Source organism: Limanda limanda, chromosome 18 (assembly GCF_963576545.1).
Source record: "Limanda limanda chromosome 18, fLimLim1.1, whole genome shotgun sequence".
In the NCBI taxonomy this organism is placed as follows: Eukaryota; Metazoa; Chordata; class Actinopteri; order Pleuronectiformes; family Pleuronectidae; genus Limanda; species Limanda limanda.
The window spans coordinates 17,850,097-17,876,580 of NC_083653.1; the positions used below are offsets into that span (position 1 = coordinate 17,850,097).

Here is a 26,484-nt window from a genome sequence, read left to right on the forward strand (position 1 = left end):
TACTTTAATCTTGCTCTAGTTTTAAGCTGCACACTGTGGTGCACTGACAAAGACACCAGACATGCCGCTGCTGTATTTTCAGGCCTGACTCTATCGGGTGGAAATGACCAGAAGATATATATTACACATCTGCTTTATTATTCTTACAGTCATTAAAATGTCATGAGACACGTCTAAATTGTGGCTAAACTTTTGCTCTAACACAACGAGTGAGTCTAGGAAATGTCAAAGTGCTCATTAAATGTTATGAGCTTAATCTCAGCATGTCGATACAGCTTCTAATTAAACAGCAGGCCCCATGGACCCCTCAGCAGGCGGCAGAATGCTGTATAGACAGTCTGTGATGCCAGACACTTGCCGCTGTGATGCTGCAACGCCACCATGTGGACTATTTCTGCAACAGGAATGAATCAAATAAACAAAGCACTTTTGGAGACGCATTCAGCAACAAAAACATCTCACAAAACTCGGTTAATAATGTGTGCAGTGTAGGAGCTGGCAGCTGAAAATCTGTTTAACAATAGAAAACAGTGTTAGGGTTTATCTGAAACTATAGCCCCAATGACAAATTACATCTGCTGGCAGAGAGAGGCAAACCTAATCATTAAATGTTGCCTGGAGGGAAATTTAGCGACACAGATAAAGAGTCAACACAGCCTTAAGTGTCCCTGTTTGGCTCATTAGTGAGAACTGGGCTAATAAGCATATCTGAATAAGGAGGGTTTTACAGCAGGGGGGCTCCGAGGTTCATTTGAGGTAGGATGAAGCAGCAGTAGAGCAGCATCCAGAAGACCAAGAGCATTTCCAGCTCTAATGGGGTTATGTCACAAGAGGCGGGTGAAGACTGAAGAATGAATCCTCCCTCGCTGCTGGAAAGTAGATAAAACACACCAGGGTTAGATTCAAGCCACAACGGGACACTTCACATTTATAAATATTATGAAGAAACAGTAGTTACACTGCAGCAATAACCACAAAACCCAGACACAGATGTTGTTATCGGCAGAATGGACGGACCAAACAACCGGCAACTGTCTCATTATAGCAGAAGTTAAATTGGTGTGCATGAGGCTTTAGATTGCACTGTACGAAGAGTATTTTTAGCTTCCAAAACCATAATCACGTAATATTCACTGTGTTTTTTGTGGTCTAACAAAATCTGCAATTGTTCACACGCCTAGTTCACAAGCTCCTGAAGTAAATTAAGCAGCTTTCAGACATGCAACGAAGGGAGGGACTGTTTATGGGAACGTAAATGTGCCCCTGTAAAAAAGCCTTGTAAAACCTTTTGATAATATCCAGAAGAGCCCACGCGAAAAAACACAACATGGAGATCATCTGGCCCATTCACTGCAAGTGAGGGGGCATGTTGATGACATTTCTAACACTCCACAGACGCAAAACGGAAAAAGACAAAGAATACAAACATCTCAGGATAAAAAAGCAGTGTCGCACACAACGTAGACACCGACGAAGATGTCAACTTGGAAAGAAAACGAGATTAAAGAGCTCTTGGTGATGAGGGACGAAGCCGGTGTCGATATGCTGGGAACAAAAACATGTGATCTCCACAGCGGAGGGTAAAAGTGACGACCTGACTCCTGCAAGCTGCACCACCCCTCACCTGAGCTCTCCGGAGATATCTGTGTTGTTCTTAACGCGTCCGACCGGAGAATCTCCTGCTGTGTTCTACATACGTGAGCAATTCACACCCAACTGTGCGGACATTCTCCTGAGTTCATGTCTGAAAACTGCTCTAGCCTTGTTTCCAGGTACAAGAGGTGGAAGGCCACTTCTATTATTTTTCTAATAAATCACAAACACCACCGCCTACCTGACTGAGTTAGAGGTCCAACTGCTATCCCCAGCATGAATGTTAACACTTCCATCAGGGTCATTGTTTGGAGTAGTTCCCCCCAGATGTTCTATCGTCATTGTCTTCTTATCGGTGAGTTTGTATTTCTTAATCGTCAGTCCCCTGTCCTCTTCCTCTTCTCTTGTAACTGCCTCCGAATCCATTGAATTTGTGTCTTTGTCAGTGGACGCCTCTGTTTTATCTACATCGCAGTTCCTGATTGAATCCTCCGCTTTGGAGCCAGAGTCTTTCCTGTCATTTTCTACTTGTGTGTGAGTTCTAGCTACAGTCACAGCTCGGACTTCATTCACACCCTCATTAGTTTGTATTTTTTCATTTACTCCGAACCCGTACCCCACTAAGGTCACAGCGGTGTGTGGATTTCCTCTCTTTTCCTTCATATTATTACCCTCTTCCCCTTTGTCTTTCCCTAAGTTTCCATTCTGCCCTTTCTCATCTGATGCCAAACTCTCTCTTTCCTCCTCCTCGTCTACTTCTATCTTCTCACTCACTTGTACACATTTTACAGAAAGCCCTCTGTCAGTGTCTACCTCAAACGGAGCCATTTTGCAAATCTCTGCCTCACCTATCAGAGCCTCTGTTTTATCATATCCATGTGTCACTAATCTAATGTCCTCTGTCTCCTTCTCCCTCTCCTCCTCACCATAATCATTAACCTGTCCTGCAACAACTCTTTCCTCCTCAGGTTCCTCTTTTCTAAAGCTCCCATCCTCTGGCTCCATGTCAAACATGGGTCGATTGTATCTCATACTTTCATTTTTGTCCAAATCCAGTTTTTGGTGAACCACTGACTCAGTCCTGTCTTCCGATTCTTGTTCAAAATCTGCATTTTGTTCAACAGAACCTTCCTGAAGTTTAGATCCATGACCATTGGACATGTCACATGCTTCCAGATGCTTTGAGTCCTCGTCGATTTCTTCCACTGTCTCCTCTTCGACCCTTTGAAAAACGTCTTTGTTCAGATCCAGGATGTAGCTGTAGGCCTCCTCCTCATCTGAGTCCAGCACTGACAAACTGTAGATTCCCTCCTCTGAGCTTAAAGAGAAGCGACTCTCGTCTGCTCTGGACTTCCCGTGAACCTGATTCGAGCTTTTCTCCATCCAGGACCGAATGTCTGGGTTGACTACGCCTGCGTCTAGAGGACTGGGCAGCTGTAAAATACTCCTATGCCTCCCTCTCTTTTTGTTGAATGGTGAGGAGGCAGCACTGCCTTCAGACAGCTCAGTGATGCTTTGGCGACAGCAGGATGAAACGATGTCTCCGTCGCTGGAGGAGAGGTGAGATGTGACTGATTCATTCAAGTGGAGCGAGGTGGCACGGGTGCCAGCCGGGGATCTTCTGGCCCAACGCTTCCACAGAAGCTGCTCGTTGCTCTTCTCCAAACCTCTGAGCACAGCTTGGGCTTCTGAGTTGTCAGCGAGGGTTTCTCCGAATCTCACTGACTCAAGGGAACCATAAGTTGGGATATCAGGAACTCCAATGTCTGTTGTTTGATCCTGGGTTAAAAAGTAGTTACATTAAACCACTGAATAATGGAAATAAATATTTGTTTCATTGTGTTTTTGAATGCATGTTGTTGCTGGACAAAGGAAGAGTAAGTTTTAGAAAATCTGTTAATTTGCTGTCTGTCTAAGAGTTAGATGAGAAGATTGAAACAATTCATGTCTACGTCAAATACGATATAGCCAGTAACCATAAAGATGGAAAAACAAAAGAAAACACATAGTTCAACTCTGCCTGTGAGTTTTTTCCCCATTGTATATATTCTGGTTTGTAACTGGCTTATATATTGTTCATAAATAACATTAGATTAGAGAAATGCTAAGGCAACAACATGCACACAGTTGTCAGTTTATTGGAACGCAGAGAAAAAGCAGTCTAATCCAATAAATCCTCCCTTTGTGAAAGTTACAATGTTTAGTTCAACTGTAATCAGGTAACCATTTGGAGATGGAGATTGCAATTTGTGGTGCTGATGAACTGCTATGCATTATGTAGATGGCTGTTTGTATTAATTTGTCCATCCAATTAAAATCAGTGAGGGAAGGCTAAACAACTCAGTACAGTTTAATCCATAAGTCTTTAACACAGTTTCAACAAAAACTCAATGTAACTTTCATGTACTGGATTTGCACCTGAGCATAAAGGATAATGATGTGGCCGTGGTATCAATCGTTTCTTCAAACTCTGCCAGAGGTTAATTTAATGCAATTCCTAAACCAATTCAATGCCAAAGATTCAATAGAAATATCTAAAAGAGGTCACACTCACCTCATCCTTGCCTGTACAGTGCCCCAGGAACATAGACACATAGGTAATGATGGACTGCTCATCTGGTGAGGAGCACATTACACCTGTGGGAAGAGGGATAAACTGTGACCACTAATAATGGTGGCCTGTGAGGAGGGAGCCTTCACTGTGGTTCGACATACAGACGTTTATGATCAGTTCTAGTGAGGTCAGGGAGACTGGTGTCTTTGTTCAACAGGGCTCTATAGCAGGGGTTTTCAACCGGGGGTCCGCGGCCCTCTGGTGGTCCGTGACGGCAATGCAGGGGGTCCGCGAAACACATTTCCAGATTACTCTTGAATATCGTGAAAAATATCTAAAATAAGAAAAATATGTCTAAAATAATATAAAGGTGAATGGACTTCACCATGCCCAGATATCAGACTGATAGGTCTTCCCTCTCTTCACACACACACACAGAAATACTACTCACCCACCACCACCCTCCCCCCCAACACTACCAGTAGGTGGGATTTGCTGCGGGTGATCATGAGGTTAAACTTAAATAGGCCTCAATTGTTTGTGTGATATTGTATGATTATCATTTGTGACATATTCTGCATTACTTTGTCATCTTCCCTCTTCAGTTGCCCCAGTTTATGTTGATTGTTATTGATCACCGTTACTTTAACGTTCTCTCAACATGTCAGCTACATGTCCATGTGTACATTTAAGTCATGAACATTATATATTGATGTACATATGGTTCTGAGATGCAGTACAACTACAAACTGCATTTTAATTTTGTTTTCAATTCTTAAGCACAGACAATCAACCGTTTTTGTTGTTTTTTACACACATTTTTCTAGATTTGTTTGAGGTTTTTAAATAAAACCAACATGGAAAACCAAATGTTAAAACTTCCTTCTATCCACATGCACGCACGCACACACGCACATCAGTTGGCCACGGATTACTTTCTTGTCAGAATGGTGGTCCCTGGGACAAAACCAGTTGAAAACCCCTGCTCTATAGCATCAAGAGCTAATGTAGGTGCTACAGGGTCTGGGTGCAATGAGTCAGATATTTGTCTTTGTGATGCACTGATCCTTTGGATTAAGCTTTTACCTTCAGGCTCCAGTAGAGGTGTTATATCAAAAATGCGGTGGGCTATCATGAAGGCCTGCTGAAGGTTTTCCCTTGGCTCATCGGACAGACTCTCCCGCAGGTCCACCAGGTCCGGCTCTATGCACTTAATCATGGCGAGGAATGCGAGCCCACTTCTCCAGCTCTTCCCAAAGTCATGCACCTCCACCCCAAACCTGCACATTTAAAATGACATCATAGAAAAACAACTCTCATCCCAACACAGCCAGCTCCGATTTTTTTTTTCCTTCACTCATAGAGGTCATAATATAATTGCATTTTGGATGTTTCCTTGACCAAAATTACTTTGTAAGCGATTTGATCTTTTTCAGACTCACTTTGATGTGCATCTTTGGGCCCACTGCAGGAGAGACTTGATTGCTTTCCCATGGTACTTTGGCGCCCTGGCAGCATTCCTGCCTTTGCTTGGCAGGGTTTTGCACGAGTAGCTGCCAACGTCATTTGGCTGGAGAGAGAGGTCACTGGAAGAGGGGGAACCGCTCGCAGATAAGGAAGAGAGGCTAGAAGACAAATGCGTGTGGAGGCCTCTGGTCACCTCCTTTACCTGTGTACGGGGGAGAGTGGAGTGTCGGCAGGGTCAGTGATAAGCACCGGGTCAAGAAGTGCGGTAATACATTAAGAAAATAAAGCATAGACTGCATATAACGATGGATGAAAGATGGCTCCCCAGATGTGGAGCCAAAGCATTGGTGGCCCTGCTGCAATATAGGTCATCAACCCTGCTTCCTCAATGTTATCGGATGGGACAAACTAAAAAGTCGACGTACAGTTCTGTCATTCATGGTAGTTCTTATCACATTGATGTTTGTTCAACAGTTTGGTTTCAATCATTTATATGATGCTATAAAAACGGGAAGTAACATCAGGGTTAACAGCTAACAGCTATTGGTTTAGCACAAAGTATATTATAGTATATTATAATTCTTGCCCACACTCCTGAGCTCTTTCTTTAAAATCTTTCAATTTGATGTTTTGGCTCTGTATCTGGATAGTGGGCAGAATAAAAACTACCTGGAAGTGCAGGATGATGATCCAGACCAGGTTAAGAACAACAGAGGGGACGCCATCAGCAACACCGGAGGCATCAATTCCAAGCAGCTTAACCTGAGGGACAACATGGGAGGAGACGTCATTTGGAATCTAGTTTAACCAGAGTTGAAAGTAGAGGGTAGACAGTACATGTCAAAACAATATCAATAGAGACTTTGAAGCAAACACACTCACATGTCTGTCATCCAGGAACGCCAGGGCCTTGGAAATGTTGTTCAGTCGGAAAATGCGCTGAGAAGACGACCTGAACCGGTAAAGCTAACATAGAATAACATCAGTAATATTAACTCAGCAGAAAGGCAGCGGGTGAACAGTTAGCCTGGCTCTGACAAAAAAAAAACTCTCACTCCTTTTTTGTGAACCATTTCTCGGTCGCAGTGACTTTCTGGAGTCTCAGAAGGAGAACAGCAACAACAGAACAGCAGGAAGTCGCACACTTCACCAACCCCCCCATGGGCAGAGCGGTGAATAGATAATGAGGGAACTTTCATTTTTGGGTGAACCATCCCTTTAATTAGTTGCTAAATATGCCCATTGAACTGACCAGGTGCTGGGGGGACTTGTACAGAGCCAGGTTCGCTCTTTCCCCCCCATTTCACATCTTTACGTTCAGTTGGGCTAAATTAAGCTAAGCAAACTGGCTGCGAGTTGTGGCTCACTGCACAGAGAGTACATCAATATTTTCTCTCAGCAACAAAGGGAATGGATACGCTTGGCGTTCACTCTCGGGTCAAATGACACAGGTTTCACCGGTTGATGGAATGATGGCATCCACCTGAACGTGCAAATGTTCCTGTTGGATGCAAATTATGCAAATAGGTGAAGTGAGAGAGCGCCTCAGTTTTTGCCGTGTTCGTGACATCGAACATGACAAGGCAGGATAAAAAACATAAGGGCAAACTCCTACTGACAATGAGAAAGGAGTCAAACACCTCTAAAAAAACAACTGTGTACACGTTTTGGGTTATTATTGCAGTGGCAGGATATTTTGAATTACTTTAATGATTCTTATCAGCCGGTGAATATAGTGATCAGCTAATGAACAGAGCTGAAAGGGAACAGAGGACATAACAAAAACTCATGGCAGTTTACAATATATTTTCTTGGCTAAATTCATATTTTTGCACTGTGAAATTTGATTCTCACCAGTTTGCAGCCGGTCAGCTCCTCCAGCAGGGCCATGAGTACCCTGCCATCCTGAATGTCTGCGAACAGGTCGTGCACCTCAAGCGGAGGATCACACTGTGAAATAAACAAATCACAATCTGTATTGGGGATTGCATGAAAGAAGCATAATGTCATCGTAAAACTGTATTGATTTGTGTCTTACCCTGTGCAGAAACCCATTCATCCACCTGGTGAAGGTTCTCTTCTGCGCCGCTTTCCTCTCATCTGGGGGAAATAAAACAGGGACTTGGCACAACATGCCGCAGTTTTAAAAGTCAACACTGTTGATTTGGTGCTTTCACTCTCCTGATGAGATGCAGCACACAGGGTTTTATTTAACAAGCACTAACAGTCTGACAGATCATTGGAAAGTGGTACATACATGTTTATCTCCCAGAAGAACTCAGAAATGAAGGTATTTAAAAGGAGCAAACGTGTCTTTTAACGTCCCTTTCATTATGGATTTTACACTAGAGAGTACTTTAGAAGTAAGTCATCAACAAACAGAACAGTGCCACAAAGCCAAATCCAAACATATTTGGAAAACCACTAGAAGGAAGCCAAGTGTTCATTTTTCAAAAGTACAATAAAGTGTAGACACAGTGATTTAACTATTATTATCATCACACAGTGGGTCAAGTTTAAGCTCCAGCTTGATCCAGTATTTCTTGTCACTGTACCTTGAGGCTGATGTTGTTCGCTGGTCTCTCCGTTTGGTTTCTTTTCAGAGCCCCACTTGGCCTCGTCCTGCATTCTCATGTTTTCTAAAAAAAATACTGTCCGGCACTTGTGGCAATTAGAGCTGCTCTGGGGTTTCTGTACAGCCTACGGAGGAAGAAAACGCAGAGTGAGGCAGTGCGTCCTGCCTGAACACGCTGGAACCTATCTGCGAGGTGTGGATCAGCTCTGGCTCCACTCCCCCTCGGAAACAACTCAGCTCAGCCCCTGTTGACAGGCTGCAGCTCAAACCCTCTGTCTGAGGAGGAAGCTGCACAGTATGTTGGGATCTTTAACCTTTAACAGGAAGGAGTCGGCTTGGGGTCTCTGTGTTATTCTACAGGTTGAACAGTTTGGTTGTGAAGGTCTGTGATAAACCTTTCTGGCAGCTCAATGTGATGAAGTCATAAATACCTGGATTTCTTCAGAGCATGTTCAGGACAGGTCATAGGAATGAGGGTAGGAAGTAAAGGGATCGACCGAAGTTGATCTAGATAATTTACTTGTACAAATATTCTCTAAACTATTGTAAGAGGTGTGATGGCAAATCCTATACATTTCTTGATGAATCCCAGCAGATTCCCATCAAGGCCTTAGGAGCTCATATCAGCATCTAATATAGAAGGAAAATGTTGGCCATTGGTATTGCTACACCAGGTAATATTATGTACAAATATATAACACAAAAATAACAACAAATCGTAATTGGGTTTGAAATTGTTTATTGAATTTAAAGTATAATTTTAAGTGGATCATTATACCCTTTGTCAAGTGCTAAATTGTACCTTGGCACACTTCATCTAGTTATTTAAGTACAATTTTGAGGTAATGATACTTAAGTGTATATATTTTCCATTCCTTTATACTTTTAGTCTGTTACATTTACTTGACAACTAAGTGCTATTTACTTTGCTGATAAATATAGTACATGCAAAACATGAATAGTGCTGTAAACTGTACCTTTTAAGTATATATTAATTAGTATCACTTTGAGGACTTACATCAAAGCTGTTTGTTCATTTGTGGATGAATAATAAGGTCCAATAAAATATAACTTTTACAGGGATGAATACTTTTACCCATGTTTTTACAGATCTTGTCACTGAGCATTTAGACTGTTTTTTTTACTTATACTTATATTAACCAAAAACTGCTACCACCAAATTCTTCTTAAATACTTACTGAATCCATATCTTTAAGTTTATACCTAATTATATTTTCTTTTTTCTTTACCTGACATATATTTTATTAACTGACACATTACAACAAGCATGTGCATTCAACCACTTTGTGATTTACACTGTACACTGCCTTTCCATTAATTTCTCTATCTTTTCATCTTGCATCATATCCAACCATCATAAGTCATTTTTCATTTATGTCAGTTAATGGACTGATTTAATAAAAAATTATTAAACACATGCAAGAAGCTAAACTCTGGATCTTAATTTGATTCACTGAAATAAAAATGAGTTGTGGAATAATTATTTTTTTTACACTGACCCAAATTTTATTAGAATTCTGTGCTGTACCTGACTCACTCTCCCAGGGGAACTCACATGCCTCTAAAACGGGAGAAATCATCCAACAGAGAGCAGGATCCAATTTAAGAGATCTGCAGTTTATAATACACACACAATTCATAAATCACGACAGCACAATGTTCTTATTGAGGAGATTAGGAGGGTGAAGACGCATTCAAGTGAGTGGTTAGATGCAACCTACAATTAGTCTAGAGCCAAAGATTAAGAAACACTAAATGTAAAAGCTGCAGCTGGTCTGCAACACTTTAAATGTAAGGATATTTCAGAAGACCTTTTGACCTAAGCTTAAACAAGAGAATTGACAGACAAGGGACAGATGTCAAACTGTTATTTTAACACTTCACCCACAAGGACAGGGTTTCTGCAGGTTTCATAATGAATGAATAATAAATTAAATTGAAGTCCTACGTCAAGTACAACAGATATAAGGTATATATCAGGGTTCCATAATTACTTACACTTCCCTGTCGTTAAAGATAAGGTGAAGAAGCAAAGTAGATAAAACTTCAAAACACTATAGTCTAAAAAACTACTTTCTGGGACAGTAGGTCTAGTCTTTCAGTCAAGCTGAGTGCACGGAGATACCGTCAGTTGGTGTGCTTATATCCACATCACTGATAAATAACTAAAACACACAGAAACATTAAAAACTGTGCAGGCAAGCCAAAACATTTACGTTAAAATCGTCAGTAACATTAAATGAAAATTTAAATAATTAAGACCTACATAAACATATTTAAGAGCTAGTTTGTAAATATATATATATAAATTTCAGTCGTTGTAAGGCTTTAAATTACAGATGATTAAAATTTAGACCTTTTAAAGCCACAGAAGCCCCTAGAGGACAAGAGGGGTATTTTTGAACAAAGGTTTAAAATTTAATCAGATATAATCTTCAAGGCAGATAAACTGAAGCCTGTTGGACTGAATGTCTGTATTCAACAGGTCTACACGGAAATGTCTAAAGCTTACATCAGCAATATGAAGAGAGTAATAATACAGAGATGGAAAAATAGTCTTCTGGGTTCGTTTTCATTTCTTACATCAAAGCAGTACTGAGTATGTGTGTCAAGATACGAGTGTGGCAGGTGAAAGCGTCTGAAATGAAGAGCTTCTTCAGCTTCAAACAATATCTAACTGCCATTTTTTTGTTTCTTTGCTCTACCAGCCTCAAGAAAGGTGATGGCCACCGAGCGGGTCCACCACCTCCGTGGGAGGCAGGAGTCTGTCCAAGGAACATCGCACGTGAAGCTCCCGAGCCTCGAGAAGTCACGCCTTTTCATTCTTTGTGTTGCTTTCTGCAGCCTTGTTGTGGCCCACGGGCAACAGGGTTTGCGAGGGGCCGGCTCACAAGGCTGCACAGACAAACTAACATACATAATGCAGATACACCTTATACACCGATGATGATGATTGTCTCATATCATGGTATGTACCAGCCATTTAATACCAACCTCCAATGTAAACAAATTCAATAACACTGTAATGTTATGTATATGGTGATTTTTTTTTTTATTAAAAACATTGACAATGCTGCAAACAATATAGCAGATTACAAAATGTCCCAACAATCCTACTTCAGCAAATTATTGAAATCCACTAAATTAGCCAAAATGTGAGATCTAACACTCGATTGATTACAAAAATAATCAGGAGAGTCTCAACATGTTTTCTTTCAAACTGGGACACTGAAGACTATTGTGGGGTCTTGTCTCTTAAAGTGGACAGTCCGAACAGTCCCGTGGTAACGCAGGGTCCACCACTGTCTTTGTCTTCTCCCTGGGTCACTTGGGATCTCCTCAGCCGCAGGACACACTTATTTCTTCCCCATGATGAAGCTCGGAGCCTCAGCATCATCCTCAGCCTCTCTGTCCTCATCCTCTTCACTGTCCTCTGAGCTCTTAACGGCGCCGTCCTCCGTCTTGTTGTCTCCTTCTAGCTTCGCCTTCTTCGCCATGAGCTTCTTCTCCTTCATCTTGTCGCGCTTCTTCCGGCGCTTGGCCGTCCTCTCGTCGGCCGCCTGCTTGTTCTGCTCCACCTTGTCCAGATACTCCACGTCCTTGTCCATCTTGTCCGCCACCTTGTCCAGGAAGTCCTGTCTCTGGTACTCTCTGCGGCGGAGGTGCCGGTAAACGTGGAACTCGCCGCTTCCCGCGCCGGCGCTGGAGCCCATCACGTCCCGGACGAACTCCGGCGGAGCCCGCGGGTTCCATTCTTTGAGTCGGTCTGGGATCGGAGCGAGCTTGTCCGGGTTCCGCATCAACCTCTCCAGCTTCAGACGCTGCTCCTCCGCCGGGGTTTTGGCGATTATCAGAGGCTGGGCCTCTTTCCCCGACGCTTTCCCCGGCTTGTTGTTCTTTTGCGTGTGCGCCGCCATCTTTCAAACGACTGCAGTATACTTCCTGCTAGCTGAAGTCAACCCGGATGTTCTTGAGGGCTTCCGTAACCCGGAAATAATAGTTTTAACTTTTATTATATTAGCTTATCTTTTAAGAAAAAAAATCAGATAATTTTGTATATGTGGTTGTATTATTTTATTGTTATTTCCGTGTCTAGTAATCCAGGAAGATTTTTGTGTAGCGTTTATTGAGGCTTGTGTTGATGACGTAAGTGGTGACGTCGGCCGTACCACCTGACTGATTCAGGAAATGGTTCGCGGGTTTGGCGTGCGATTCGAAATATAAGAGGCATCGAAACACAATGGGCCCCCCCCACACACATATGTTGTGGACTTGAGACTTTATTGCGCGTTTGTTTGCAAAAAAGGAAACGGCCTGAAATCCAGCACTGTGGAAAAGTTGATATTTTTATATGGAAATTAATAAAATGTCCATATTTTGCGTGTGACATGTTGTCCCTAGTAACACAAGCACGTTCACATCACAACCCTATGCCTAAGTTGTTTCCACTTTCCCTTTTGATCCCGCCGTTGTATCTTTAAGACAGACATCATATTAATAGGTTCATAATTTATGTATTGGCCTCACAAACATAATTCAGATCAAAGCTTCACACTCCAAAGCCATGGTGTCATTATAATCACTCTGCCTGTTTTACATGTATTGTCCACTTGATGGCGCAGTAGAGCAAATGAAGCTTCGGAGTCGACCCGGAAGTTCTTGAAGGCTTCCGTAACCCGGAAATAATAGTTTCACTTTTATAATATTAGCTTTTCTCTCAAGAAAAATATTCTGATTATTAAGTATGTGTGTTTATATTAGTGTATTGTTATTTGTTTGTCAGCTTGAGTAGAATTATATCGATTACTAATGTAATTGACGCCCAGCTCTACCAACTGCATATGAGATTAGACGTTGTTTGGGCGTAGCTAGCCAATCAGCGTCCAGGTCCCGCCCTCCTCCAGTATGACGTGTGTTGAGTAACTGACTTGAAGTTATTCCTCTTTCCGCCGACATCTCTCCTGCTCTTCTTCTAAACACAAAACCAACCGGAGATCATGAACAGCTTCCTCACAACCACGGCTCGGTGTCTCCGGTCGGGGGCCGCACTCTACGGGCCACGGGCCGGCGTGTGGTCGGCCCCGGGCCGGCGGCTCCTGTGCTCGGCGGCGGCTGGGGGTGACGTCCAGAAGGACCTTGGAGAGAAGGTGGCGAAGGACAAGGTGGTGGTGTTCATCAAGGGGACCCCGGCTCAGCCCATGTGCGGCTTCAGCAACGCGGTGGTGCAGATCCTCCGGATGCACGGAGTGGAGGACTACGCTGCCTACAACGTGCTGGACGACCAGGAGCTGAGAGAAGGTGAACAGGAGCATGGCGGCGGGAAGTTGTCACTCTCACTGGAGACCTAGGAGACAGTGGAGCTGGAGATAGATTGTTGTTTACAAAGTGGAACTAGTGTCCGAGTCAACGTTAGCACCTGTCAGCCATGTTTCCTGTGTCGTGTCTTTCAAGCAGCAGAGTGTTGTCGAAGTTGATGTTGAATGAAGGAAACCGCGGACCCAGTAATTACATGCATACAATGTTTATTACATGGAAGTATTATAGGTCAGGACGAGCTCTAGAAACACACAAACACACAAGCCAATAGTGAAAATCTGCCTTGCCTCTGCAAGACTCTTATAGGGGAGATGTTTATCACAAACCTAGAGATATAATGACGTCACCCATAGGGTCTCTGACTAAATTTGGACATGTGTTGGTACCTTAAGTTGAAGGTGCCTGCTCAATCTTTACCCACCCATTAGCAGGTCAGAGGTCATTCCCTAGGTCAAAGACCAGTCCAAAAAGGGAGAGAACTGACAGGACATATCTGGGATAGTGTCTAAAAAGTCTGAGAAGTAGGCGCCATACAAGTAAACATGTCATTCTGGTTTAAAGCCATGTTAAAAAGATCTATTTGCTCAATATACGACACCTGCTCCGACACTTCAGTGGGATCGGGTCTTACCGGTCGTATCCGCTGCAGTCGGTGTATCTGCGGTTTATTAGAAGTCTCTGGGTTTATCAGTGTCCTGCAGCAGCACCACAGGGTGCGGCTCCCCCCCCCACACACGGGACAACATCTGTAATATACAAGGCTTTCAGCAAAACCCCTCAAACTTTCCCTCCTTCAAATGGTGGCAGCAGATATGTGTACTTGAATGGAGGGGGTTGTCAGTTCAGGGTTGTGGTGTAGCAGCTGTGTGGACGGCCAGCAAACTGAGACTATTTAATATAATGTGTAGTTGATCTAGGGGTTAAATGGGGACACGTGGTGCTATGTAATATCTTGAGAAACAACAGCAGCACACAAAGGCCGGAACACAAGCTATTTACCTCCAGGCTGAAAAGCTATAAACTGTCACTTCCTCAAAAGCCAAACAACTTTATGTCTAATAATAACTGATTGATGGACAGTGTTGCACAGACCTGGCTGAAAGCAATCGTGTCAGAGACCCCCAAGTGATACAAAAGCAGGTCTGGGTGTACAGGGGTCAGATATAGAAGAGGGACAGAGACTCAGCATTTCCTGAAAGTGAATTTCCTCGTTTCTCAAAGTCTGGTGTTGTCCTCGCAGCTGATAAAATAGAACCAAACATTTAACAACCTTTTCACAAGTGCATTACTGAACAGGGAAATCCACAGGTTGAGCATTTGCTATTTCTCGAGTCCCCCAAGACTCCAAACTGCACAACAACAACAACAACAAGGCGAAGACGTGCTTGTGACGAGTAAACTCATCTTTACGTGTGAAATCTATGGAGTGCTCCTTTATAAACATTGTGATCAAAATTTGGTCTTTAAAAACAATTTTTTTAACCAGTTAACTTTCTACTTAAAAGGCAACACAGTCGGCTACATCCATCACACACATCCTCTATGATCATACTCTCAAATAGAGCCCACGCAGTCAAATGCTGAGCTTTATTAACTAAAGACAGATTGTACATGAACAAAACGTATCCACTTCTCTCACTATTCATAAATGAAGCAAGAAGCATACATTTTGAAGGGGGGAACCCAAAAGGCACCACGGTCAAGAAGTCATATGCCAATCCTTTGTTTGACCTTAAATGCGATATCCACTGTTGTGTATGTCCCACTCACAATAATGCCGTCTGCCTTCCCCAGGAATCAAGGTGTTCTCCAACTGGCCCACGATCCCCCAGGTGTACCTCAACGGCGAGTTTGTGGGAGGCTGCGACATCCTGCTCCAGATGCACCAGAATGGAGATCTGGTGGAGGAGTTCAAGAAGCTGGGAATCCGCTCTGAACTACTGGACACCGAGAAGGAGTCCAAGTAGAGGACGATTACAAACTTCAGAAGAGCTGACTACACAGAGGACGCGTTTATCAAGTTGAATCTCCCCCCTCCGACTCATATGGTCCCATATGAATCAAGTCTCTAGGCAGCCATGGGAAAAGCAAACTCCGAGGGCAGATGAAGGTGACAAGTGTAAACTATTTTAGTGGCGGCACTTAATCTTGAGTCAGGAATATTAATGCTTTAGAGTGTTCCATACCCATAAATAGCTACGTGCGATACAGAGCTCCCTCTGCACTCTTTATACTCTGAGCTACGCCTCTTAATGTTCACAGATCATGTACCCGACAGGTGGGGACTTAAATATTGGAAGAAAAGAGTTGACAACGTCTTCACAGGGATTCAAAAGCTGTTTTACCTAAAATACATCTGTACTACAATCCTCACCTCGACTGTAAAGCTGCAGACACATTTTTTGGCTACTTTGGGAGCAGAAGATTCAATTTACAAACCAATACACTGATATATTATCACATTTTATGTTTATATGGCAAACTCACTAGCGTTCTCCTTGACTTCAATTTCTGGCCACTCAGATTAACGTAAGGCTAATGTTCACTCTTCTTCTAACCTTTCTTATCCTGCCCTTTCCAATCCCTGCTACCTCTACTGTCCATCTGTTTTCTCAAGCCACAGTCATCAAGACCAAATTACTCTCAGGGTGCAACAAGATATAAGTGAAGGTGTTAATTATTCTTTATCTTGGGTCACACCACAAACCTGACAACACTGCCAGCAAGCACCGTTCACCTGGAGGAGGAACAGGGGACAGTACAGCTGATGGGGGTTCGAAACCAAACAAGGGTGGTTTCATGGTCATGCTGTCCAATGACATCACATGAAAATTGGGTTTTTAGTGGTGAAGGTAAACCAGACATGGATGAGACTGTCACTGACATCACAGCACTGTGAGTAGCTTCTAACATTGCCTTCTATCCGTTCTTCCGGCCAGGATCCCCATCCTAAACGTGCCCCCTCTGCTTTAACATCGACTGAAACGCAACAAACTTGAATATGCCTGATATGGAGATTGTCTATCTGTCAGTGAATGTGTGGAGTGTTTCCCTTTCTTGTGTGAGGGGTGGGGGAGCTGTTTTTTTTGTTGTTACTTTGAGTTATCTCTCCTTTGGCCTAAGAACGTTGTGATCTTTATCAATCCTCCTGTAGGTGTTCCTCCTGCTGCACACAGTTGTATTATCAAAGCAATGGTCATGTAGTACGCTGTAAGATATTGTACATTGAAAGCATATTATAAATGTATTTTGCTGCATGTAAACCCTACGCTAATTAAATATTTTGTGACAAATAACATGCAAACTGTTTTTTATTTGAAAAACGGCCAAGGATTGTGTGAGTAGTAAATCTGATCGATTGGCATGTTGACTGTGTAAACCATCAGACCACCAAACATTCTAGTGCTACCTGCTAAGCTCAGTTCACCTTCATGCTTTGGATCATTTCAAATCTCCAAGCAGCTCGGACAGGGATGATCGCTTATCACAGGACACACAGAACTGCCAGTCGCAGCAGTTCGAGAGGCTCCTTCACAGCTGACGTGTTGACCTGCCGTAGAGGGACAAGCACACGTGTTACTAACAGTGTATCCAAGCCTCTCTGTAACTCTCATTCACCAACCCAAAAATGGAAGAATCTTAACCAAATAGTGTCAGGTTTCATTTTACAATAGAGAGACTATAGCCTACCTGCCATGACAAGGAAATTACTTCTGTGAAAAAGACTTAGCACAGGATTGAGCCGTTTGCTTCTGAAGAGTATAAACTGAGAACTTTATTCAGACACAATTAAGAACATTTTGTAGACAGATGCTACCACGTCTGGGAATTTTCAGGCTCTCCCGCTAATGAGTTGCTCACAAACTGACAAGATGACATCTGGTTTTCCAATTTTAATGGAGCCAATGCAAATTATAAAGTTGTATTAAGGGAATTGGAAGTGATATTACGATGAGTAAACCCAGAGGAAACCTACAGTTTGTGGTTCTGTTTTTCTTCTCACTTCCTCCTTTGGAAAACCTCCGCTCATGACAGATGGTCTCTGCATTGTTATTTAGACGTTTCACACTTTCTTTAGTGACGAAAGAATCACAGAGGATATTGAGCATTCTTTGAAAAATCTTTTAATACAAAATACTATTTTACAAAATTTAACTGGACTTTACAATGAGACCATTGTAATTGTTACAGTGTTAAATTTGACTGAGGTGAGAGTTTCATCCTCTCATGACGATTCTGTTGCTGTCCAACAACAAAGCAGAAACACTGTTTAAAAACCAACAGAGAAGAGAAGCTGTGAAGAGGAGTCGGGTCAGAGTTTCTGCAGGAAGCGCAGGACCAGGTCTCGGAGCGTGGTGCGCAGCGGCTCGTTGTTGTCACAGACGATGTGCGTCCCGTCCTCCTCCAGCTGGATCAGCGTGTCGTCGGCCTGCAGGTGCAGGATGTGTCCGTCTGCCGTCTCCTCCACTTTCACCTCTGAGATCCCATGCTGCAAATGAGGACATGAACACAAACTTTTCATGCATGATGTGTTTTGTTGTCCTGGTTAAGCAAGATTAATAAGAAAATGCTGTTCTAAAGTTTATGTTTGTGCCAAGATCTATTAAAAAACAGATGGTATAGGCTACTAAAACTAAAAAATTCTGATGGAAATGTCAAAGTAGTGGGAGGTAGTAAAATCTTCTATTGCAGGAACATGCTTATACATTTCATTAAATAAAAAATGTCTGAGTTTTATTTCCTGAAATCTGCTGTGGAAAACCACTGCTCTCTGCTGTAAAGTAGTAATCCCAGTAATGTTTGGCCATTGGGAGCTTGTAATGTGAGATGGGATGAGATGCAGGGCTCCAGCGGGAATACTCAAGCTGCGTGAAATGTCCTCCAATGACAAGAAGGCAAATAACACATTAATTGTAACTGCCGGCTGTTGTAAAAAACAACACTGAGACCAATGTCTGCAGGTTTCCCACCTTTTGTAATGTGGCCAGGAAAGCTTCAAGGGGCACAGCTCCACTCAGCAGGGCTTTGGGAGCTTGCACCACAGGGGGCTCCTCCATCACCCGCTTTCTCTTTTTGCTGGGGGGTGCTGGAGGGGGTTTGGGCACCGACTGGCAACACAAGATGAGAGAAAACAGTTAGTTGACTCCGAGGCTACATCAATATTACCGTGTTTGAAACGGCATTGTAAAACACACAATCACGAGCACTGACTCTTTAAGTACACTGGGCGTAGAAGTACAAAGTAGTCGTATGGATGTAGCCCGACTTTCACAGAATACACAACTACAATCGTCCAGGTAGATGTTTCACGGTGCGACCTCAACCAACTCACCTGCAGCGTGTGCTTGTTGTCTTTGGAGTGTAGCACAGCAGATACGGTTGCCACGGAGATGCCAGGCTTCACCTCAGAGGGCACCAGGGAGTTGGCCAGCTAGGAACGGGGGGAGAATCAGATTTAAAGATATGAAAATTGGCCATCTGCTTTCTGACAGGAGTCTTAATACTTCCATTATGCATTTCAATCTTGAATTCTGGCAGCTTCTTATTCACCATATGTCATTGTTTCCTGAAAACACCAGAGAATTTGAAAGATTCACTCACCATCTGCCTCTGAAGGTGCTGCTTTTATCTTTTATTCAACACAGTCTTCTGACTTTATCAAGCCCTTGAACCAGATAAGTTGAAGAAGAATATATTCATGCGAGTGACTGCTGCTGTGCTGGGGCTCACCTCAGGAAGGATGTAGACACGCTCGTAGCGGCGTCTGAAGGGCAGGTTGAGCACCGAGCAGCGTCTGTAGGGCATAGGGGGGGGCTGCAGCTCCAGCATCAGATCAGAGCGGTGGGACTGGGTGAGTGGAGGCTGGGTGTACTGCTCTGGACACACCACATGGAGGGGCTGCCAAAGGGAAACACAGGAAACAAGGGATCAAGTCCTGGTAGCAGCACAGGGCCCATGTGCTGCTCATGTAGCAGAAGGTCCACCTTCTAAACTTTTGAGTCTTTACTTTCACTCTCAAATTTGTTGTAATATGTTTTTAACTACGGTTAAAGATAAAGCAGGGCCCTGTTCCAAAGTGGTTTACATAATAATCCAGGCTATTAAAAGATAAACTGATTTTCTTAAACTTGGTTCATTTGAAAATGCATTAGAGTTTTATGTTGAAGTGACAACACGGGAGTTGAATTGCAATGTGATCGCAGTTGTATGAGGTAGGTGTGTGAGATTGTGTAGCATTTCGGAGGATTTCCACACCCTAGTACAGAAATATGAATTCTCAACAACCCTGTGTCATTTCACGTTAACATGGCTGCTGTTTGATAAGAGTCTATAGTTTCACCCACAGGACTGATTCTGACTCATTCAGTCATTACCTGCTACTTGCACATCCCTCTTTTTACCAGTGTTGCGTGTAAAGACAACCCACGATAGCAGCTATTTCTGAGCAACACAATCCTGATGCTTCTCAGTCATTATCATCTATTTACCAATTTGTAAGAATCCCTCTATGAACTCAAATTATAACATGTTGGTGTAATACATGTACTACCCCTGCATATTTACTTTAATGCTCCCTGTGGGAAAAGTGCTCACAGTAAAATACCGTCTTACCACCTCTGACACAGAATTATGTTTTTGTCTTTGTTTAGGAGATTAAGCAAAAAATTACTCAACTGGTTTCTATGAAACTTTATAGAGGGGTGGATCATGACCGGGGAGGACGGCAACATATTTTGGTGTGGTTACGGATCGGGGCAGATCCAGATTAAGTTTATTTTTCTATAACATTTGTGATATGGATTGTGGATTTCTCAAGGAATACCTCATGAATTTTGATGAAACAAATCTGACTTGTTTAGGGAATTGGAAAGAGTGTGTGCAATTTTGTACAGATCTAAATAAAAATCTGGATCTGGTGAATTTGAATGTGGTGTCATAAAAGGGACTGTCGGGTCTTAGCAGGGGTGTGCACACTACTGAGTGACTAGTTTGTGAATGGGATTCTAACTTGACAATTCAGTGTAATCAACATACCTGCACTTCCTTCAGCAGCTTTGATACTTGGTGGAAGTTGAGCCGTGTGTCGATGGGACAGTAAACACACTTCATGGCCAGCGGCTGGTAGGGAGCCAGGGCATCCAGGTAGGAAAAGTCTGGCTCTGGTGAGCAGAAAGAGAAAGACGCAGGCTTTTAGAAGCAACGTGTCTGTTTCATATTCACACAAGGACGTCTTCTCAGTCATGTGTAGCTTATGGCCCAGCAGTGTTTGTAAGTTACCCGTAAAGATGATGGTGTTGAGGCTGGACTTGCCCCACAGCTCCATGAAGTGAACCACGTCCCCGAAGCGCAGAGAGGGATGGCCGGTGAAAACCACACACGGCTGACGGAACTCGATGCTGAAGTCTCCGTGAATACTGGGGTAGTGTTTCAGCTTGTTGGTTTGGATCAGCTAAAACAACCAATGACACAGAAAGTGTGAGATAGAAGCCGACATCAGTGTATTTGCCGAGCTCACCCAACATCAAATACACAAATCTTATTTAGCCTTTGTTTGACAAGTCAGCTACAAAACATGCCGTAAAGATCTTTACCAACTCTTTACGTGTCAACACGACCACACGTGAAGAGAAGAGTATTCAGTCAGCACAGAAAGCACTGGGCTGACTGTGTCCAAGATAAGGACACATGGGAGACACGGGACTCGCTTGTTGACTCGAATCAGCAAAGACAAAGGTTTACACACTCTACTTCCACTAAATGGATTTCTGGGGGCAAAATTCCAATATATTTCAGCTGCCAATATTTCCGTCAATATATTTATGTACTTAAAATAACTCTTACGATGTTGTTTATAAGCATAAACTTTATTAGGGAATAACTTTTTTTAATAATATTATTAAATATTATTATAATAAGATTTTCTATTTAAAAAAAGGGAAATTGAATAAAAATAAAATAAAAGTTTCCATACTGACAAACATAAATGCAGATAGCGATATGTCTGCAAAAGGCTCATATCGGCCGATTTTTATCATCCAATCAATATATTGGTCGGGCCTTAATTCCGTCCATAGTAGCTACTTATAGTTCAAAATAGGGACAGTTTGTTTGAGGACACTGGTTGCGTACATTGTTTTAATTAAATAACTAATCTGATCAAAATCTCCTGTTTAACACAGTTTTTGACTTGTTCAAAAATGATAAACAGCAGCTGTAGGACTCACCTCAGCGTGAGGGAACGGAGGCTCTGGGAGATACACCTTGGATTGCTTGTTGTGACAGAGCCTGAAATGATCAAACAGGAATTATCAAAACCCAAATCATGACATTACAGAATGATCCTGTGAGGTATCAACAAGTGCATGAGATCAAATACTGTATCAGGTAATCCACAACAGTGAAGCGAAACAAAACAATCCAATCAGCATGGGTGTGGACGGGAGAGTGTTTGACTGTGCTGTACCAGTACTGTAGTTATATTTCACAGAAACAACAACATGCTGTAAAACACATTGCCAGAAAATCATAATCGGTGAATAAGTATTGCTGCAATCAACAATTGGTAGGTACCTGACTTCACCAGCAATAGAACATATTCACACAGCAGCCATTTCTTCAACATCGCGCTTGGGGAAGGAAGCTCAAATACTGAACAGAATAATGTTGTACTACTCATTTAAACTGAGTGTGATGTGAAAGGAAAAAGGCCGTAGTGTGAATATGGACTGTGTCTGAAAATGATCCACTCATCACTGACCCCTACTCTAATATATAGGTATTCTATTCTATCATCCACAAAGTCAGTACTCAGCGCCAGTAATTGTGTCATTGTTTCAACACCGCGGCTGGTGAAAAATTTGAGAGTAAATTTGAAATGTTTGATCTGTTATATTGATACTTTTTGGTAAAAGCATGTTAAACTGCTGTCTTTAAACTTAGAAATAAACTTTTTTTTGCCTCAGTTTGTGCGGTGATGCGCTGATGTGCTGTTAGTTATATTTGTTCATAAGGTTATGTGCTTATTCTGCAACTGTTGAGATGTTTGATTCTGTCTCCATCACCATCAGAGAGTAAGTACATTTTGATAAAACAGCTGCTCACCACTCGGCAAAGATCTGAGAGAACTCCAGGGAGCTGTTGGCAACAGGTGAGATGAAGTAGAAGGGTGTGGTGCCCAGGCTGGCACTCTCGATGAACTGGTACAGACACTCCAGCAGGTCGTAAATCACTCCTGAGGAGTAGCACGGAACCAGCACGTTGCCTCCAGCACGAATAGTCATGGCTACAGGTAAAAGAGAAATAATAAATACCATAAAAAATGAGCACATACAATGTTATTCCTCAATAAATTAAACAATGTTTAGGGACAAACCCTCATTATCATTTATTTCCAGTTTACAGCATGAACATATCAAAACAATTTTATTTAGACACCTACTTCCTTAATAAACTGACTGAGATCTATCTAATAAATATAAATGTACCCAGGTTGCTGCAGAATTCTCCCAGCATGCCGTCTGGGTTAGCGGTGGGCATCTGGGTGAGGCCGGTCAGGATCAAAACATCACTGTTCTTCAATGAGCTTTGGTCCATCGGCTAGGAGAAGAGAAGAGGACGTACTTCTTATATTTATCAGACCACTGAAAGATGCTCTTCAACTAGACAACACAAGCACCGAGTGAGAAAAACATACTGGTTTAAAACGGAGATACATGAGGAGAGTTTGATATTTCCAGTTTGAAGATCATTTGAAGATGATTTCTCTCAAATGCAGTTTACATCCATTACACATCCGATTGCACGCTTTTGACAAAATAACATTCTTGGTCATTACAGGTTTTCAAGGACCCCATGTGTCATTTCCTTCCGTTATATTCCTGTTCACCTACCTGTGGATGTGTGGTGAGGAGGGATGAACCCGACACATAGGCCACTTTCTCATGATGAGACTGAATGATCCAGTTAGAGCTGCCCAACGAGTAACCAGAACTTAAGGGGGATACCTGTACAGCTCCAAACAGTTCCTGGAGAGAGAGAAGTTATCATTATGACAACAGTAACATTTTGAAAAACAGAAAGAGGACAGATCCAGCTATTTGGTAGCATTAACAAGCATTACTCTGCACCAAAGTGTGTTTAACTCGGTTGATGGTCCTTAAAGGTTACTTTTGCCAAGTTAGCAATTTACCAAGAGCTCAGATCTATAAGAGGAGAGCTGCCATTAACCAGTGGGACTGATTGATGTATTTAAGTCAAAGAGTTACTCTGTCGCTGCTTCATCAGTGGAAGCAGAATAGGAGTTTGGATGTAGGCAGATGAAAGATAGGCGAGTCTCCTCCCACAAGTTTATTCCGTCTCTGAAGCGCTATTAGAATACAATTCTATGTGGCTATATTGACTCAGACTCTATAAACGGAGAGCTGGACCAGCCCCCCCTGTACTGGGAGCTAACACCAGAGAAAAACATGTGAAAAACATTAACATTGAAATCTACAAACTTTTCCCTTTGATTTTTAAGTTTCATAGTTTTGAGTGTTACTACTCGCAAACTTGGATTCTTTCTGTGTTCTGTTTGTGTGGTAGCTGCATGGCAAGGGATGCTTTGTTAGAGATCTATTATGTTATTTAGCAGTGTGAATTAATTAATGGGAGAAACACACTATTATCCAGATTCATGTTTGGGAATAGAATGAGAGGGACAAAGGATGTTCTTACCACTTTCTGTGAATAGCCAACAAGCTGCACTTTACTAAGGGCAGAGTTCACCTCCAGCATACTGTAGCATCGCTTCCATGCCCACACGTCCGTCGCATCCTTCAGAGGCCCTGGGAGCATCCTAATACACCAAAAACAATTTATTTATGTTATTTTGTATCAAGTTAAAAGCATCTGTCAATTATGGTTTATCAGTACATTTATTTTTTTTATTATTTGTCATTCAAATCAAACCAAGACAAGTGACACCGAAGACAAATATTTTCCAAACCTCCAACCATTTGTAATTGATTTTTTTTTATTTTAATTCTTTATCTGTATTAAACAGTTCACCGACCTCTGTAATTCCTTGTTTTTCCAGCAGGTGGCAGACTGGGATTTGGGAACTCTTTCCATGAAGTTCACCAACTCCTCCATCAGGAGTCTGAGGGAAGAACAGCAAGAAGCAGCTTTCCTTAAATGTTTGAAGGCCGAGGGGCTGTCTTATGGATCAAGATATGACATCAATAAAGTACCCAAGCGTGAATATATTAATCTTCAAACTCATTTGAGTAAACAGTACAGAAAAAGCATATAAAGTGGTTTAGACATCTGGATATGTGTCCTTACCTGCCAATCTGCAAAGTGGGTTCTGTGGCATACACTGTTCCTGTGAAGCCTGTGTGTTCAGTGATGTAGGGCAGCGCCATCATACAGTGATAGTTGGAAATGAGGATGACATCAATATTAGATAGATCCAGAAGTTCCTTCTGTGGTTGACAAAAAACAACAACAATTAAATCAGATTAAATACATATATTAAGGATAATATTTATTATAATTCATATTTTTATAGTAGGTCGTGTAAATGAAAAATAACTGTTTCAATCACATGTTCTTTACCATAGTCAATATAATAGATTATGTTATCATATCCTTGCTTTGTAAAATCTACCCAAGTGATGATGAACCAAATGTGGGTCTAGTCTTGATTTAAAAATCAAATAGTCTGATAAACACAACTACAAATCATCTTCTTTCACATGAATCCCTCTTGCAACTAATTATACATTTTCCATTACAACATTTCTATTATGTGAGGTGGGTAGGTTTCCTACCTCAGGGAGACAGAACTCAGGCTGAGAATCCACAAACACCCGCTTTGCACATTCCTTCAGCTCCTATGCACAAGGAAGGAAGGAAGTAGTTTGATTACTTTTGAGGGACATCATTGTGGACAGTTCTTAATACATTAACACTTGACAGAAATATAGATATATTGAAACTACTTAAGATGACCTCACATGCAGGTACAGTTTAATTCTGAGTGGAGCAAACGCAGTAAAAAAAAACAGCTGCTCTTACCTTCTCCAAGTTTACATTTCCATCCTTGGAGACCCAGCCCGGCAGCTTGGAGAGTCTTGGGCTAAGAAGGACAAAAAAGCATTTTGTATTCAGAGCAAAAGCAAAAGAATAAAGAAAAGTACAGAAGTTTACCACCTCACTGTAAATTAAAAACAAAAACATACGCTTCAAAACCTGGACAGCAGCGTTGATAGCAGGGACTCACCTGTGCACCAGAGGCAGGGGCAGGAAGTTGAGGACAGAGGTGGTGTCCAGCCCACAGTCCAGCATGATGGTGGTGGATTTGAACTTGAGGACATTGCAGGGCAACGTGGGGTGACCTGACAGACAGTACTGCAGGGGGGGGGGGGGGGGGGGGGGGGGGCAAACACACACGAGGAATCAAATATCTATGTACCAACAGCACTGTGCACGTTTGAAGAAGCAGGGTGTGTGTGTGTGTGTGTGCATAGTCTCATTATCAAGATGATCCAGTTGACTCTAATAACCGAGTATGTAGCTTATAGAGTTAACTGTTAGCTGCCTTGCTAACCCCAGAGAAATAGACAGGGAGGTTTTAGCCCCTTAAACGATTTGCTAACAGGTTTTTATTGATGAATAGGGTTTATGACTGTTTAAACATTATCTCTGCTCTTTACTGTTGACATGTTTACTCACCAATTTCATTTTGTATCACAAATGACGGCTGATGAGTTAGTTTAAAGACAGCCTGCACGGCATCCTTCCACACTGCTTCCCTTGTCTCCGCTTTGTTTATGTGAGGTTCGCCCGATGCCGCCCCCTACAGAAATGGAGTGTAACTTCAGGAACGCACTATTGCAAAGCGAATTTATCAGCGCTTGTTTTCCTTGTGAAGGAAATGAGCAGTTCGCCTCAAAGATCCTGATAATCGATCGTC

At 42.4% G+C, this 26,484-nt stretch overlaps 5 protein-coding genes and 1 non-coding gene across 6 annotated transcripts; 1 reads left to right on the forward strand and 5 right to left on the reverse strand.

Annotated features, from left to right (window-relative positions):
* Positions 1–489: 489 nt before the first annotated feature.
* On the reverse strand, positions 490–2,666 carry LOC133024792 (uncharacterized). The gene is made up of 2 exons (XM_061091964.1): positions 1,835–2,666; positions 490–869 (listed from the first exon to the last, which is right to left on the reverse strand). The coding sequence occupies exons 1-2, from the start codon at positions 2,623–2,625 to the stop codon at positions 725–727; spliced, it is 936 nt and encodes a 311-aa protein (XP_060947947.1). The 5' UTR covers positions 2,626–2,666; the 3' UTR covers positions 490–724.
* A 26-nt stretch (positions 2,667–2,692) lies between these two features.
* On the reverse strand, positions 2,693–9,006 carry clmnb (calmin b). The gene is given in 12 exon segments (XM_061091079.1): positions 2,693–2,699; positions 2,753–3,372; positions 4,148–4,230; positions 5,234–5,427; positions 5,590–5,816; positions 6,284–6,370; positions 6,491–6,580; positions 7,469–7,564; positions 7,653–7,720; positions 8,195–8,253; positions 8,356–8,477; positions 8,992–9,006. Coding segments are annotated over 12 exon segments (1,668 nt in total).
* A 1,821-nt stretch (positions 9,007–10,827) lies between these two features.
* Positions 10,828–11,112, reverse strand: LOC133024974 (small Cajal body-specific RNA 13). Its single transcript, XR_009683140.1, has one exon. It is a non-coding gene; the product is annotated as a small Cajal body-specific RNA 13 (non-coding RNA).
* Positions 11,113–11,253: 141 nt separating this feature from the next.
* prkrip1 (PRKR interacting protein 1) lies at positions 11,254–12,147 on the reverse strand. Its single transcript, XM_061091654.1, has one exon. It carries the CDS (start codon positions 12,125–12,127, stop codon positions 11,567–11,569), a length of 561 nt encoding a protein of 186 aa, XP_060947637.1. The 5' UTR covers positions 12,128–12,147; the 3' UTR covers positions 11,254–11,566.
* A 978-nt stretch (positions 12,148–13,125) lies between these two features.
* glrx5 (glutaredoxin 5 homolog (S. cerevisiae)) lies at positions 13,126–16,822 on the forward strand. The gene is made up of 2 exons (XM_061091145.1): positions 13,126–13,508; positions 15,321–16,822. The coding sequence occupies exons 1-2, from the start codon at positions 13,208–13,210 to the stop codon at positions 15,491–15,493; spliced, it is 474 nt and encodes a 157-aa protein (XP_060947128.1). The 5' UTR covers positions 13,126–13,207; the 3' UTR covers positions 15,494–16,822.
* Positions 16,823–17,669: 847 nt separating this feature from the next.
* Positions 17,670–26,323, reverse strand: ints9 (integrator complex subunit 9). Its single transcript, XM_061091644.1, has 17 exons — positions 26,244–26,323; positions 25,792–25,919; positions 25,587–25,647; positions 25,340–25,402; positions 24,852–24,991; positions 24,580–24,666; positions 24,243–24,363; positions 23,417–23,551; positions 23,012–23,123; positions 22,629–22,809; positions 21,752–21,812; positions 20,805–20,976; positions 20,562–20,686; positions 19,257–19,424; positions 18,859–18,957; positions 18,497–18,634; positions 17,670–18,015 (listed from the first exon to the last, which is right to left on the reverse strand). The coding sequence occupies exons 1-17, from the start codon at positions 26,250–26,252 to the stop codon at positions 17,839–17,841; spliced, it is 1,977 nt and encodes a 658-aa protein (XP_060947627.1). The 5' UTR covers positions 26,253–26,323; the 3' UTR covers positions 17,670–17,838.
* Positions 26,324–26,484: the final 161 nt, after the last annotated feature.